The 17,159-nt window shown below is 41.2% G+C and overlaps 2 protein-coding genes across 3 annotated transcripts in view; both read right to left on the bottom strand.

The window, feature by feature from the left end:
* The window catches only part of tns2a (tensin 2a), a 36,152-nt gene extending 23,100 nt beyond the window's left edge, over positions 1 to 13,052 (bottom strand). The window contains exon 1 of one of the 2 annotated variants that reach the window (XM_058085702.1): positions 12,550 to 13,052. In XM_058085702.1, coding sequence (XP_057941685.1) covers positions 12,550 to 12,678 — 129 coding nt within the window. In that variant the 5' untranslated portion in view covers positions 12,679 to 13,052. The remainder of the gene's footprint in view (positions 1 to 12,549) is intronic. The other variant, XM_058085701.1, reaches the window with a different exon arrangement.
* Positions 13,053 to 14,741: 1,689 nt separating this feature from the next.
* LOC131136990 (PTB domain-containing engulfment adapter protein 1-like) lies at positions 14,742 to 17,091 on the bottom strand. Its single transcript, XM_058084406.1, has 6 exons — positions 17,030 to 17,091; positions 16,881 to 16,952; positions 15,990 to 16,088; positions 15,779 to 15,916; positions 15,602 to 15,706; positions 14,742 to 15,529 (listed from the first exon to the last, which is right to left on the bottom strand). The coding sequence occupies exons 1-6, from the start codon at positions 17,072 to 17,074 to the stop codon at positions 15,461 to 15,463; spliced, it is 528 nt and encodes a 175-aa protein (XP_057940389.1). The 5' UTR covers positions 17,075 to 17,091; the 3' UTR covers positions 14,742 to 15,460.
* Positions 17,092 to 17,159: the final 68 nt, after the last annotated feature.

The following is a 17,159-nucleotide window of genomic DNA, read 5'->3' on the forward strand; positions in this document are numbered from 1 at the left end:
AACTAAATTTGAAACACTTATATGATAGGACTATGTTAAAAAGCCATAGCATTTCAGTATGTGGAATCAAACTATGGAATGGATTGAGTAAGGAAGTCAAACAATGCACAACGATGAGTGAATTCAAGAAACAATACAAGCAGTTGATGTTTGCTAAATACAAGGATGAAGAGTCTTGAACCAGTCATGATGTGCTATATATATCACTATATTGACACTTACTTTGGTACCCATTATGTCATTGGATGGTCATATCACCTTGTACTTCGGTACGTGACAATAAAATAAAATAAAATAAAATAAAATAAATTTTTAAAATTATATTAGGAAAGCAGGAAGTGAACAAATGTAAGTTACTGATTGTGAAAGTACCAGATGTGGAACTGTGAACTGATTATGTGATGCACTCAATTGTAATCTGATGCATGTTCAACTGAAATGAAACCATTACCATTACCAAACGTCTAAATCAACATCTCAATAGGTCTTATTTGGTTACATGAAGGTTATTTTCATTCAATTGTTTTTTTTAGTAGTAAAGTAGTGCCGTCTTCCACAGTCACCCTTGACTCATGTCTTACCTCAGGTTGTGTAACAGTCTTACAGTCATAATCCCTGTGGTTCCCACTCTTACCACACAGTAATAATCCTAAAAAAGTGTGTGTGTGTGTGTGTGTGTGTGTGCTCAGTAAAGGCAATGGCAGCCAACATCCACTGTAATTGTTAAAAGGACAGCGCAAAGAACAAAGTTCTTTCATTGTTCTCTTCATTGATGTGACGATGACAGACGTTCCCACCCAGTGTCTTGCAAGCTCTAATGGCTTCCATGTTCTCATGCATGGATACATACAGTACTGTAATGGTTGAAAGACTCTCTAACATGAGCGAGTATAAGCATCTTCCATCATCGCATGTATATTTGTACTATTCTACAAAAAAAGAGTTTTTATTTCCTGTGAGGTAACTTGTTGGTAAGAAAGACACAGGGTTGTCTGAGCACTTTTTCCATGATCCTGGTACTCTGGACTCGGCTCTTGAGGCTGCTCAGTGTGTTTGGACAGCTGCCTGCTTGTTGGCATGGCCTCAACAGCTGTCTTCACTGGCTCTTAGTAAAGGAAGCGGACTGAGAGGGAAAGGGAAGCACCAATGCATGATGAGTTACAAAGAATAGGTTATTTGCATACATTACAGAAAAAAATGTATTGGACATATGGACTTGCTTGACTTTTTATTACCTGTAACATGTCATACAGGTGTAAAAATAAGTTAAGCATTGTCATATTATTGCGTTAAAATACTTTGCTGAACACAGAGGGCTCTATTTGGCCAACTGGGTGTGGCCACTATGCAATTTTCGTGAGCAGCACAGTCTGGCGCAGCGCACCCACGCCTCCATCCCTCCCATCAGCGCAAGTGGCAAAAAGGGAGGAGAGAGGGTTGGTAATCTTAACCAATCAAACGAACGCCTCTTATTGCCTTTAAATGCGCAGGGCCCACTGGACTGCGCAACAGAGACCACAATGTGCGTCACTATGTAGACCACCTCTGTTCCTGACAGCCATATTAAACACAGCAGCAGGCTAATCCAGCATCGTGCTTCTCTGGATTTCCTCCTCGAGAAAACAATTAACAGTAAAATAATATACCCTATCCTTTGTACTGCATGCAAATTGAGTTTTTTGTTGTTGTGGTGATTTGGGTGGAATCGTGACCGGGAGAACCAGAGTCTAGACCGGAAGAAGTCGCCTGTCATGGCTGGGCGAGGCGCATTAATGTCAGATACGCCGTGCCGCCGTGTGAGAGAACCACAGTGTCGCGTATCAGAAGTGTCAACTAATAAATATTTTCTTAGTCGAGTCATTTGAAGCTTGTCATTTGGATTAATCAAGTAATCGGTTAGGCTCTTGACAGATCAAAACATAGTTCATGTTTTAGTCCGCAACATGTCAGAAAAAATGAAAAAAAAATTGTCCATATAACAGAGCTGCTTTCCAGGGTGACTAATTATATTTAAAAAATGCAAGAGGCTGTGAAGTATTTTAACAACTTTGTGAGGAAACAGCAAACAGCTGGTACAATGTGAATGGATGAGGGTTTAAAAACATGTGAGCTCCGGACCTCAAGATAGTAATTACTGTCAACACTAAGAAATGTCTTCCTCAACCACTTTTGACTTTCTGGCTGCTAGCAGAGAGCACACATCCAAAATGTGACACAGCAATGAAATTATGGTTATGTTGCATTTTGCAATCTGCTGTGTGGGGCAGTTACTTACGGTATTACCGTACTGACCTGGCAAAACCACAGCAGTGTTTGTGGCTGTCCACCACAAATACATTTCATAGTATTAATACTGCGACATACAAAAGGCTCAGTGCTAAATTATTCTTCCTCCAGCCTCTGCATCACCCCATAGTCCAGTTCAGGACCCCGCCCATTTCTACCACGTAGGTTTCACCCACACACATACATACACATACAAGAGACTCATTTTTCCCCAACTTTTCAAGCCTTCTGGCAGCAAGACCAACCAGGAGTTTTAAAGTCAATGAGATGCTTTCTAACCTCCGGCAAAAAAAAAAAAAAATCCCTCCCCACTGCCAGCCAGGCAGGACTGAGCGAGCGAGGGAGGGGGTGTACATGCAACACACACATCATTGCAAGCATCTTCATGTCTTTCTAAAAATAGTGCCAAATAAAACAATTGTGGACATTGTGTGTGTGTGGGGGGGGGGGGGGGGGTCCCATCACTGCAGATGGTCTGTGACAACAACCCAAGACACTCACAACTTTTTACTGCTTTGCCATTCAGGAAGAGGACAATGGAACATTTGAGCTAACCTGCAGGTCAGGGTGGGGTCACTGTGACTCTGCACTGGCAGGTGTTTTTTTTCGGGCAAATCCTTATGACTAATCATGTGTGTCAACGATACATAGAAAGCATAGAAAAATAGCATAGAAAATACATGGATGGAATTCGTAGTGTGGAAAAATGAGTTACAAGTACCAAGGGGTATTGCAAAGAGCCTTTTCCACCACAATAATTGGATCTACCCAAACAACAGGTAGTTTAACGTTTAACGACCAACTATACACTACCGATGTTGCGTCAACATTGTCTGCACGCCATCAACGCTGACTTACATTACCACTCTTTGAGTTCACACAAGCTACCAGTAGCTCCTAGCCACTTTAAGTAGCTCTCCAAAGGGTTTATTCATTTATTAGCAACTAGCAACAAAATTTGAAAGTACGGTTCGGCAGTAGTCCGGAAGTTCTCTGGATTGTGACCAGTCACAGCGGAGTGGCCAGGTCCAGAGGCGGGTTTTTAAAATCCAAGGAAATACAGCTGGAATAGTGTCAGAGTCTGGAAGATCTAGAAAGCTTTCTGTGTGGGGTTATCCTGTGCTTTACAGTATGTGCAAAATAGGTCCCCTTTAATGAGTGATATTGTCAATTCCACAACCCACTATGAGGAGTATCCATCCAATACTATGACCCAGTATCCTCCAAAAATCTGTTTGGTTCTTGTGTGGACACAGAATCCCATTTTGCAAGCGTAGTGAGAGAGAAACAGTATATCGATTTAGACAACATTATACAGTGGAACAGTGGAACAAGGGGCCATTCAAGCATGTGACTGTTTAAAGCGATTCCGCCAACACTATAGTACAGTGGTGAGAAATCGGAATTTAACAGCACAGTAAAATGGAGTACTTTAGTTTTCTTTGTCTGTTTCAACTTAAATCAATCTGATTTTTTTTCCTTCAGGAACTCTACTCATTCATTGGTTTGTTATATCATGCTTATGTAAGTCCCACCCTCCATTGAAATTCTGTCACATGGGCTGCTATCAGGATGCCAGCATCATTTATTGGCATCCATTCCAGTTATTACATGCATGGTAGTTCATGTGTGTGTGTGTGTGTGTGTGTCCACAGGGTGGGTCAGCCATGGAAGGGGAACAGAGAGTGCCTGTTCCTGAGGTGAGGTCAGTGCACTGCAGCGACACTCTTCCGTTCCTCAGGACTCCTGTTGCTAGTACACCAACACACACACACACACAAACAAAACTCATAGGAGCAATGCCGACACCCCAGCTGCAGAGTACACATTTACCAACAATAATACAACATCTGCTTCGACTTTACAATTGCAATTATGTGTGTGTCGAATTGAGCCCAGTGAGAGGATAACATTATTAGTCAACAGCTGTTGGCGTTTGGGAAGAACAGCCCCAGTTACATCCTCATGGTTCAGTTCCACCCAGTAGAGATGCAGCAAATACTGCTACCATACGGTGTTTACAAACGACAACGTTACGTTATCGCCTGGCGGAAAGCATGCAGACATTGTTATCTGGTAGCTGTGGTCTTTACCTTTAAGTTAAGTCAAGCATGGATGGGGACGCTGACAAGGCGCTGTGATGTGGAGCCAACACAAACAACAATCATGAATCGTGTTGGCATGCACCATATTCGGACACACACTTTTGGAGAATGACATGTGGAGTACCATGCCTGAAGATACTGAAGGGACTGTCAGATAAACTAAAAATATAAAAAATTAAACGTTGACCCACTCTTTGAGTTCACACACGGTAAGTCAAGGGTCTCATGAGCTACCAGTAGCTCCTAACCACTTTAAGTAGCTCTCCAAGGGGTTTATTCATTTATTAGCAACTACCGACAAAATTAGAAAGTACGGTTCGGCAGTAGTCCGGAAGTTCTCTGGAGTGTGACAAGTCACAGTGGAGTGGCCAGGTCCGGAGGCGGATTTTGAAAATCCAAGGAAATACAGCTGGAATAGTGGCAGAGTCTGGAAGATCTAGAAAGCTTTCTGTGCGGGGTTATCCTGTGTAGCCGCTTCATAGGATGTGCAAAATAGGTCCCCTTTAATATGAGTGATATTGTCAATTCCACAATTTTGGAGGATGACATGTGGAGTACCATGCCTGAAGATACTGAAGGGACCAGTGCATTGTGGGTAATTTGCATCATAACATTAAAATAAACTGTCAGATAAACTAAAAATATTAAAACGGCATCAACGCTGACCTACGTTGACCCACTCTTTGAGTTCACACACAGTACTTTAAGTAGCTCTCCAAAGGGTTTATTAATTTTTTAGCAACTACCGACAAACTTAGAAAGTACGGTTCGGCAGTGGTCTGGAAGTTCTCTGGAGCGTGACCTGTCAGTCCAGAGGCAGGTTTTCCAAGGAAAATCCAAGGAAATACAGCTGGAATAGTGGCAGAGTCTGGAAGATCTAGAAAGCTTTCTGTGCGGGGTTATCCTTTATAGGATGTGCATAATATGCCCCCTTTTATATGAGTGACCAGTGCATTGTGGGTAATTTGCATCATAACATTAAAATGAACTGTCAGATAAACTAAAAATATTAAAAATTAAAACGCTATCGACGCTGACCTACGTTGACCCACTCTTTGAGTTTACACATGGGTCTCAAAAATCTCAAAAAATCATATTATATTCTTATTCTTATTCTTATTATTATTACACTGTATATAGGTATACTGTATTTGCATGGAGAGGAGAGTTTCCCCTGTAATCCTTAACTGTGTGGTGACATTAACACCAAATGACTGCCTCTGACGCAGTAACCCTGGGGGGGTGAAGGAAAGGGGGGGTGTGCTTCATGCATCATATGACCCCCCCCCCCCAACGCTTGCATGTCAGCGTTATTCAAGTTCAACGCAATAACCAACTTCTAAATTTACTTTTAAACTATTGCGAGTACAATTTCCATCTCACATTGCCCAGTGCGCATTCAAAGTTAGCATCACAAAATAAAAAGTATTGCACCAAACAAAGTCAAAAGGTCCCCGCCTACCTTGCTCATCTTCCCGCTAAACATGGCCCCCGGTGATAGAGTTTCAGCAGAAGCCCCACAAGCCTAAAAGAGGCTCCATGAAGACACTCTTGTGCCGTGGGTCGTAAGGGATGACTTGTTCGCTCTGCCTGCTCCTACCCTCCTGAGCCGTGCTAGTGGCGGTGGGCTGAAACAACAGGGTGGGGCCACGAGTAGATCCATGCATGGAAAAGACGAATAACATGAGCAGCAATCGCCTGCCCATTGGTCGGTTAAAAGAGGGGAGCGTGAAGATGGCCACTCGTGATTGGTTGAAAGTGTTCCATGACCGAACTAAGCACCACCTCTTGTAATTAAGTTTCTCGGTCATTATTTGTGTGCGTACAGTACAGTAGTCCTAAAATTTGGATACCCTGTTTATATTTAAATTTAATCTAATACAGGTTTCCACGGTTTTACATTAGTTTATATGTATATTTGGCAAAGTAATAGCTGCACTTACGAAAACAAGTACTGTTTATAGCCTCTAAATTTTAAATGGTATATATCTACACACATACATACTATATACTGTATATGGCTGTTTTGTTGGCGAGGGGATGCAGTTCCCCTTCAGACGCCAGCAGATGGCACTGTTTCTCTGCTAACATTTATATTATATCCATAAAGAGCATTGACTTGCATTATGATAAATCTCCATACTGTTTATGTTGCTATTTCATTGTGTGTTCACTAGCCTACTATAAGCACAAATGATGGAGTATAATGAGGTAGTCGAGCATCATATAAAAGTACTAGACAAAAATATTGTGGTAATTGACTGCTGCAAAGCTAAAACTTCAGCTTTATAATGAATACAGAATGAGTTTGGTAGTGAGATTTGTGGGAGGTAAAAGTGCAAAGTACAATGGATCGCTGGCTTGGAGCAGCCCCTAGTGGTGGCCATTGACAACTGCAGGCCTTAACAGAGATGGCTGAATGGATATAAATTTGTTGTATGTATTATATGCAGTAGTTACAGTGTTATGGTTTGTAACTGTATCCCTTCCAATCAGTGTAGAATGTGACTGCATGGTCAGACTACATGTGCTAATGCGGTCCATGCCTCTTGCTCATACGTATGGAATGTCCGGATTTTGATTTGGGAAAGGGGGGGTAGGAAGAGGAGGGAGTTTCTAGGAATTTTCACGACACTTTTTATGGACTGTGTAAAGGAATAAAAGGAAGAATGGTGGCAGAGAATGGTTTCATAATAGAAATATGAAATAAAGGCAAAAAACTAATAAGGAGAAGGTGACAGGAAGCCGGTGCTTTGGCTTGGAATGAGTTGGCAAATGAGGTGGGGGAGGGTCCTGCATGGAAGGAAGGGAGATGGGAGTCGAAAGTAAAACAATAACCTGAATGCATGTTGTCAATATTGTGTTTGTGTTTCTTCTGTATCCACATGAGACAACATGGAATACTAGTGGTGGATGAGGCTCAATGTGGAGGCCAAGAGGAAATGAAAGGAGGAGCTAGCTTGCATGAGGATGGATTGTGTAAGACATCACTGCTAAAGCCAAAGTGTTGAAAAGGTGCAGCTGTGAAGAGGATGGATGTCTTCTGTCCCACATGTTCTTGTTTACAAGTCTTTCCTTAAGGGAGTTTCCACCAAAAATAAGTCTGCCACTTATTTTGGCGGTCTGATCCTAGGCTCCAGAAGATACCTGCTGGTGAAGAACCCTGAGCTGGTGCATGAGGTGAAGTTCTGGCTAGATATAGTCGGATTCACCTCGATGCACAGCAAGGGCTCTGAAATCAGTCCTCTCGAGAAGGACTGGTGACCTCAGAGGTCTTCGGGCCGAAGTTCCTGACTGACAACAGGAATACTCCCTTTTTGGAGTCCTTAGAGCAGGGGTCTCAAACTCAATTTACCTGGGGGCCACTGGAGCTAGGGTCTGGGAGAGGCTGGGCCGCATCAGGGTTTCCAAAAAAAAAAAAAAAAACGCATTTATTAAAAACAGAAAAATGAATAAACTTTGCTTTGGTTCCAATTTTCTACAAGAAAAGCTCTGATAAAACATTCCACTGTTCTCAAATATCTTCATTTTTATTTTTCTACACAAAATAAGATCAAGAATAAAGAAAATCAATCAGTAATAAATAAATATAATAATAATAAAACGGCAAATAATTAAAAATTAAGAAACCACATATAGTTGGTGGGTAGACAAATTATTTTTTCAGATTAAAATTAACAAAGCATTATTAGAGCCCCGTAGACATGACAAAACACGACTATAGTCACATTTATACTCTTTTTATTTACAACATATTGCGCAACTGCAGGGTCTTGAGACACATGCTAACTCGCAAACTAGAGAGCTAGCAACCTAAACCGGTAGCCTCCAAGTTATTTCCTTTAAATTTAAAAAAGCCAAAAATTTACCACTTCCACACGAATAGGGAGGATAACTATTAACAGTTATTTAACCTTTAACATGAACATTAATCAAACGTAATATTTTTTTCTGGGTACATGATACCATACAGCGTCCATATCAAACTTAAACTTTCATATCAAGGTGGGGGCCTCAAACTAGTGTCCTGCGGGCCACATTTGGCCCATGGGCCGCATGTTTGAGACCACTGCCTTAGCGGGATTACAAGAGCGCTCCCTAGGGTTCTCCCAGCTGATCCCCACATGGTGGTGAGTTGGCGTTGATAATGGGAGAGGATGCTGGCAAGCCCAAATACATTGTGAGGGTCTGCTGGGGAGTGGTGGGGATGGCGGACACTGAGTCGGAGTGGACAATGTTCGATGCCTCCACTGTCAAGGAAGCTGACCAGAGCTGTGGCAATAAGGTGGTTTGTGGTCAGACAAAGGATTATTTTTCTTTGCATTATTTCCTATGCAGAAATGTGATTGTTGGATGGATTTACAGACACAGAATAAGGAAATAGTTTATGTGCCTCCATCATCTCTCACATAAACCACCCCCACACACAAAAAAAACCCTTCTAAATCCATCCCTGCTTTCGGTCCGAACAATTGTTTTCTAGCCACAGGAATGTGGTGTGTACAGCAACCACACTTGCGGAGTTGAATCCACCTTTTTAGCGTGCAATAAATGTCTTGATTTGTGTCCTAGTCTGAAGTGGCTCTCTATGTTTACCAGTAGCTGCCCAGTGGCTGCGTTTCTGGTGAATGCCTGTGGCTGACGGCCACAGTGTTGGACAATCTAAACGTTGTTGTTGTTCACTGTAAATTACATGGCAGATGTGTCATAAATGTGACTTTTTTTGTCCAATAATAAAAATATAAGAGTGGATTCCATTTAAGTGCTAGTTTACTGGAAAACAAGCGAGAGCTGAAAATGTTAGCATGGTAACAATTAGTTGGGAAATTACTGTAAAATGTCTGATGAGGTCACACAATTTGTGATTCAAATGCAATTTTGGGTCGGATTAAAAATTAGAATTTGGAACAGCAAGTAAGACGCTAGCATCGTGCTTTTAGCCTTATTTTAGCTCTGAATGAATGTATGGATATTGTGTTTTAATGCATTGTTTACTCTGTCATTCATTCATTTTCTACCGCTTTTCCTCACGAGGGTCGCGGGGGTGCTGGAGCCTATCCCAGCTGTCTTCGGGCAAGAGGCGGGGTACACCCTGGACTGGTCGCATATAGACAAACAACCATTCACACTCATTCATACCGATGGACAATTTGGAGTCGCCAATTAACCTAGCATGTTTTTGGAATGTGGGAGGAAACCGGAGTACTCTGTTTTTACTCAACTCAATTTTAAATGAAAAAGAGCAAAGCGTAAAGTGTCTTTGAGTACTGTGAAAAGCGCTATACAAATAAAATGTATTATTATTATTATACTAGGGATGTCAATTTTGCCGGGTTCAATATATTGCCATGTGCATGCGTGCCTGCTGTCCTTTTCTCTGGCTTCCAAAAAGGCACAAAAAGGGTTCACTTTGTGCTGGTTTTCAGCCCCTGTAGGGGGGTTTGCTTCATGAAACTTCTTGAAGGAACTGACCCCTCGTCAGTCATACTGTCTCTGTCTCTGTATGGGGAGGCAGGGCCACTAGAAACGCAAGGTGATGTATTAGAAAAAGAAAAAAAGGATATTTTCGAAGACATTTTGTACTGTAATTGTGTGAATGCCGAAACATACATCATTGTAGTCGGCCATTTTCATCTATTTATCCCTTATTTTTCAGTCGCTAACGACTCCTCCAGTTCTCAACCATTCAGTCATTTTGTACTACTTATTCTCACAAGGGTCGGGGGGGGGGGGTGCTGGAGCCTATCCCAGCTGTCTTTGGGCAGCTGTCTTTGGTGCACCCTGGACTGGTGGCTAGCCAATCACAGGGCACATATAGACAAACAACCATTCACACTCACATGTTTTTGGAATGTGGGAGGAAACCGGAGTTCTCAACCAATTCAAGCAAATCCAACATCGGAATATTCTTAACGTGTACATACTGTATCATATTTTCCATTCAACTCAAAAATGTAAAGTTTAAACATCTTTCTGACAGCCCGATGATGGATGTCTCCAAAAAAATGTTGCAAAAAAGTGTCAACTACTTTGCTTTCACTCGTCTCCCATGAGTGTTGTAGCATTGAGCGTTGAGCTCAGTGGGCTGAAAGGAACCATATGGACACTAACGAGAAGCAGTTACGTAAGGACCGACTTGCAATGTTCATTATACTTGTGCTTTTTTTGTCCTCTTCGTTTCAAGACAGCACATTTTAGTAAGCAGCAAGATGTCATAAATTATGACAAAGGGTATAGAGCCGGGGCTGTTCTTTCCTTATAACTCGGGGTGGCACTCCGGTTGGTACAATAATAAATAATTACAGTAACTCAATCACACAAAAATGAACTCAATAATTTTGTCGGCCTCAGTGTCGCCTTTGCATGTGTCTGCTTTCCTCGTCTCCCGCCTTCACATGGGCAGTATGAGAGTTCCATAAAACAATGGCATGAACGGAGTGAGACCTCTCTTTGTATTAGTGGGTGGAGGCAGAGTACAGAAGAGTGTACATAGCCTTGTGAGGAGCAATGCAAGATAATGGCGGTCACACAAATGAATGCGATTGGTGAAATCGCAATCTAGTCTATTGTCTAGTGTCTCATGACACGTAAATCATAAAACACATTTTATAATTTAATACACAGCAGTGTATGCAAATACATAACACTGTCTAAATCCTTGAATTGCCATGATGTCTGCCTTGGTCAACAATACTATAATGCAAAGTGACACTGTATTCATCCATGTTAGTGATATAAACCATCACAGGAAAGTCACATGAATTACAGTTCTCACATGAGAAACCCTGAGAAATATTTTAAAACCAAAACATCAACAGAAAGAGACAACATCTCTCAGTGGGAGACAGCCGCTTCCCACAGACATTTATTTTAGGTGGTGGAGGGGGGGGTCATTGGCCGCTAGTTGACGTGGTCCAGAGGGCGCCACATTCCCACAGTGCTGGCCATGTGACTTTAGCCCCGCTGAGACATGCGGTGCAACCAAGCATGTATGAGCACGGGAGGCAAAGGAACATGGCTGCAGTCTCAGTAATTTAGTCGGGAGTGGTGCAAAATAATATCAATAATAATGTCGCTGGTCAGTGACTCGGCGTGTTTGTAACCGACAAGGGGTTCATTGACTAATAGTGACTTGACACTATCAGTGTGCAAACCATCATGACACAATATAAACACTGCTATTGTGTCCTCACGCTGATGTGTGACACCAACAGTGAATAGATTGTACTCTGGTATATGCACATTTAGATATATTTGACATAATGTTATTGTCATCAATGATGATAACAGAGTCTTCATATGCAGTAAATACAACAACAAATACAACAACCAATAAAGATGTTTTGGTAAACACTGCAGACAATTTAGAATCATTACCTTGCATGCACAATTAAAAGCAATAACTATAAAAGCAATCTTCACTCGCTAAATGTACTGCAAAAAAAGGTCAGTAATGATAATTCATAATGCCGCCTCCAGAGAACATACTAACTCCTTATTTCTAAAATCACAAATACTTCAACTTGCTGATATAGTTCATCTTCAAACATCGAAAATAATGCATAAGGCTAAAAATAACCAATTCCCTAAAAATGTAATCAAATACTTCTCTACAAGAGAGGAGAAATATGATCTCAGGGAAGAACTACATTTGAAACACTTATATGCTAGGACTACGTTAAAAAGCCATAGCATTTCAGTATGTGGAATCAAACTATGGAATGGATTGAGTAAGGAAGTCAAACAATGCACAACGATGAGCCAATTCAAGAAACAATACAAGCAGTTGATGTTTGCTAAATACAAGGATGAAGAGTCTTGAACCAGTCATGATGTGCTATATATATCACTATATTGACACTTACTATGGTACACATTATGTCATTGGATGGTCATATCACCTTGTACTTCGGTACGGGACAAAAAATTAAAAAAAAAAACACTAAAATTATATTAAGAAAGCAGGAAGTGAACAAATGTTGACATTTACAGGCTTGCTTTTGTAAACATTAAAATGTTAAAGTTAACCTTAAAAAATTAGTTTGTAAATATTGCAATTTAGGGTCTTCGATGTACGTCAAATACACATTTTTGGAAACATTACACCCTCCCCCCCAACACACAACGATGTACTACATGAAGCCATGCACACACTGACCTTCATCAGTCTCATCCTTCCACTGTCACTCCTCTCCAGGCTCTTAGTCTTCACAGAGGGGCTCCTGACCACTGGGACGGCTTGCACCACGTCCTCCCCACACCAATCCGAGCTCAGGACGCAACCCATGTAGGTGGACAACTCCTGTCCCCTCACTTCTGCCAACAGTCTCACCCGATGGGGCTCCACACGGGCAGGGCAGCTGTTTTTGAGATGGAGGCCCTTCCCCTTTTCCTGGCTTGTAGTACAGCCTGGCTCGAGGATACGCTCACAACAGCACCCCACCCCTCCTCTAACTCCTCTCTTTCCTTTCCAAGTCCACTTTTAAAAACACCTCTTGCTCAACTCCATGCCGTCTACATGAGGGCCCCGTTTTACTGCCTTGCACACACACTTCCCTACTTGACTCACTCCCTCAACTCTCCTGCATCCGTCTGCTCGGCTCTCACGCCTCGTTCTGCCTCTGCCGCTCAGCTCGGTTACCTCACTCTTCTCTTATATACACAATTACCTCTCTGTTCTTAGCCTCCCCCCAACGCTAGCCCCGTCATCTCATCTCCTTGGGCTTCCTGCCCGAAGACAGAGGCAGCCTCCCCTCCAAAGTACATTGTTGCTATTGTGTGGAGAAAAAAAAAACACAGCGGCTGATAGGATGCTCGCCATGATTCAGCCTCTTGTTCACTGTGAGTATGTAAACAACCCAAAATGCATATATTGTTTGCATGACTGTGTCCGCAAAAAGGAGCAAACTATTCCACAACTTGTTTATTTTTAACTACCCTGCACACTGTTTGTGTGCATGAGCTCACAAGCCTTGCACAAGAGAAGACCCCCTTAAAAGGCAAATTCTCCTGCACCTCAACCCACCCTCTACTTTGTCTTTGTTATTATTCTCTCAAAAAAGTCCTCCTGGAGTCCCCCCTCCCTCCTTCATCACACCCTTCTCTACTCTTAGACATGAGCTCAGACTACAAATTATGTTTACAGCAAACCCCCCATCATGGTTTTATATGCTGTTAAATGAACTGAAGTTTTAAAGTATCACTATTTTGCACCAACTAGCTGGAAAAAGTCAATTGCGGTATTTATTTTATAAGCTGTCTTGCTGCCCAAAAGTGTGCCCTGTTGAGTATTTGGCATCAGGTAGGAGACTTAGGAAGAAACAAGCTAAATGGTCAGCATGAAGCAAAATAAATGGCTCCTTTCTGGAAGATGGAGGCAAAAAGTGGAACAACAGAGTGAGGGAAAAGGTCAAGAGAAGAGTTCGGACAAGATGAATCCAAATATGGAAGAAATGGGAGACAGAGGGAGGGAGGGAATGGTAAACAGAATGAAACAAAAGGAAAACCAAAATAGCTGTAATGGTTTCATGTTTGTCGGGCCACACAGCAAAATGACAGAACAAGGTTTTGAACACATACTACAGTCATTAAGTTAAATTGCTTAAAACAGTTTGATGTTGTGAACTCGGAAAAACTCTCTGAAACCGAGAGTTCAGAGCCATCCCAAACTTATTTCAGAGCGCAAATCTCATTATCTGTAACTTTGGCATCGTTTAACACGAGAATGTGTGGAAATATGGGGTAATAACTATAAAAGCAATCTTCACTCGCTAAATGTACTGCAAAAAAGGTCAGTAAGGATAATTCATAATGCCGCCTACAGAGAACATACTAACTCCTTATTTCTAAAATCACAAATACTTCAACTTGCTGATATAGTTCATCTTCAAAAAGCTAAAATAATGCATAAGACTAAAAATAACCAATTCCATAAAAATGTCATCCAATACTTCTCTACAAGAGAGGAGAAATATGATCTCAGGGAAGAACTACATTTGAAACACTTATATGCTAGGACTACGTTAAAAAGTCATAGCATTTCAGTATGTGGAATCAAACTATGGAATGGATTGAGTAAGGAATTCAAACAATGCACAACGATGAGCCAATTCAAGAAACAATACAAGCAGTTGATGTTTGCTAAATACAAGGATGAAGAGTCTTGAACCAGTCATGATGTGCTATATATATCACTATATTGACACTTACTATGGTACACATTATGTCATTGGATGGTCATATCACCTTGTACTTCGGTACGGGACAAAAAATTTAAAAAAAAAATCAAAAAAACAAAAAAAAACACTTAAATTATATTAAGAAAGCAGGAAGTGAACAAATGTTGACATTTAGAGGCTTGCTTTTGTAAACATTAAAATGTTAAAGTTAAACTTAAAAAATTTGTTTGTAAATATTGCAATTTAGGGTCTTCGATGTACGTCAAATACACATTTTTGGAAACACATTATGTCATTGTATGGTCATATCACCTCGTACTTCGGTACGAGGTGCATTATTTAAAAAAATAAAAAAAATAAAAAAAAAAAAACCTTAAACTATATTAGGAAAGCAGGAAGTGAACAAATGTAACAGTTACTGATTGTAAAAGTACCAAATGGAGGGGTAGGATTTAATAAGCTTTGCTTCTTGCTACTCCTTTTGGACATGTGGAACTGTGAACTGATTATGGGATGCATTCAATTGCAATCTGATGCATGTTCAAATGAAATAAAACCATCACCATAACCAAGAATAGTACATTCTAACTACATTTATAGATCAGAAAAGCACAATAGGTCCCCTTTAAAATAAGAGCTATTGTATCCAGTAGTAAATCCCTTTCAAGACGTGAATGAGGCAAATGGTCTCTTCCCCTGGTAAACACTCGCATATTTGAAATTCCACATTTGTAACACACACTGCAATATTTCATCGGCCGAGAGACAACAGGCTGAAGTGATGTCACAGGGCTTAGTTTACTCCAAGTGTCCGAACACACTTAGATTTTACCACAATCATGAAGATGTCCAAAGAAACAATTAACATGTATAACACATTGGCACCTGTTTTTATTCTTGACTGTTTTTTTCTGCAAGCCTCCTCTTGAGCTCGGAATTCTGTTTTTGCAGCATTTTGTTCTGAGAGAGAAATAGAGATAGAGAGACTGTTATCTTTATTATTAAAAAGTGTTCCAATCAAATTAAACCGACCTTATGCCTGAGCGCCTCCACTATCAGATCTCGACCTCCTGTCACACGCTCCTCCTTTTTGGCGGCTCGGAAGACATCACCGACAGCAGAGACCAGCACATGAGACTAGAAAGGTGTTTTAGAGAGTTGTTTTGGAAGCTTTGTGTATATGTGCATGTGTTGTGAATGCATACTCACTAAAGTGTCACTCTTAAACAGGTAGCAGTGGTACATGTCCACTGCAGGGTGCTTGGCCACAAAGCCGAACATTTTGGGCGCCGAAGGCATGACAGCACAGAAGGAAATAGTAGCCAAGGGGCAGGTGTACAGCAGAAACTATTGGGAGGAAAAAAGTGACGTCTCATGCAAGGATGCTTGGTTTAAATTCTGTTTAAATTTTGTTGCGTACCTTTGTTTTGTTTTCCAAAATGTCAATCCCACTCAGGGAGACAAAGATGTGGACTTTGCTCTTCTTTGCAGCCTTTTCTGTAGCATAAGGATCAGGTGTCTGTGGATGACACTTCATTAGGTACACCTGCCTGTAAGCCAATTACGGGCTTCACTAAATATCTTAAAATAAAGCTGTCAGTAGGCAATTCCAGGTTCAATTCCACCCTCGGCCATCTCTGTGTGGAGTTTGCATGTTCTCCCCGTGCATGCGTGGGTTTCCTCCCACATTCCAAAAACATGCTAGGTTAATTAGCGACTCCAAATTGTCCATAGGTATGAATGTGAGTGTGAATGGTTGTTTGTCTATATGTGCCCTGTGATTGGCTGGCCACTAGTCCAGGGTGTACCCCGCCTCTCGCCCAAAAACAGCTGGGATAGGCTCCAGCACCCCCGCGACCCTTGTGAGGAAAAGCGGTAGAAAATGAATGAATGAAGCAGTCAGTCGGCTTGTGGGAGCCGTAAGTTCGATTACTTTTTCTTCAGTGAATAGGCTAACCCAGTGGATCCCCAACTTTTTATTACAGCACCCCCTTTTGGAGATGAAAATATCTTTCATCTCATTGGTTGACTAAATACTTTTGCCCCATTTATGTCCCATTGATTTCTGTAATATATGGTGTCTATTACATTGGACAATTACAGTTATAGTGTTTATGTAAAAAGCATACAACAGCGCCTCTTGGAGGTGCACAAAATGTAGACAAACACTCATTGATATTCAAGTTACAGCAGCATTTTTCCAAAAAGGCTTACTTTCAAAATTAAAAATCTAAATTCCAGCATCAAGGATAGAATATGGACAACACACTTTCAAATTTTTGAAAAATAATATTGCACTTTTAACGCTGACCTTAAGGCTCTGAGCTGCTTCCTCTAGGATGTTAAGTCCATTAGGGCGGACAACCTCCACTCGTCCAATAAACTACAATGTAGAACCACACAGGACGTTGGTACAAAACAATACAATGATAATAATTTACTATTAGCATGTGTGTTTACCTTCACAGTAAAGGAGATCTCATGGTCATCCTCTGCATCACTCATCCTTCCTTTAGCAGGCAGCGATAGCTACATTCACATTTAAATACACCTTTATCTGTAGAGTAAGACGACACGAATGGAACAAATT

The sequence above is a fragment of the Doryrhamphus excisus genome, chromosome 10 (genome assembly GCF_030265055.1).
Source record: "Doryrhamphus excisus isolate RoL2022-K1 chromosome 10, RoL_Dexc_1.0, whole genome shotgun sequence".
NCBI classification, from domain to species: domain Eukaryota; kingdom Metazoa; phylum Chordata; class Actinopteri; order Syngnathiformes; family Syngnathidae; genus Doryrhamphus; species Doryrhamphus excisus.

Coding starts and splice junctions, on each gene's coding strand:
- LOC131136990 (XM_058084406.1), bottom strand. CDS start 17,074: ATGAGTGATGCAGAGGATGACCATGAGATCTCCTTTACTGTGAAG. Junction 15,707..15,778: donor TGTTTAAGAGTGACACTTTA/GTGAGTATGCAT, acceptor ACACCTTTCTAG/TCTCATGTGCTGGTCTCTGC. Junction 15,530..15,601: donor TGGAGGCGCTCAGGCATAAG/GTCGGTTTAATT, acceptor TTTCTCTCTCAG/AACAAAATGCTGCAAAAACA.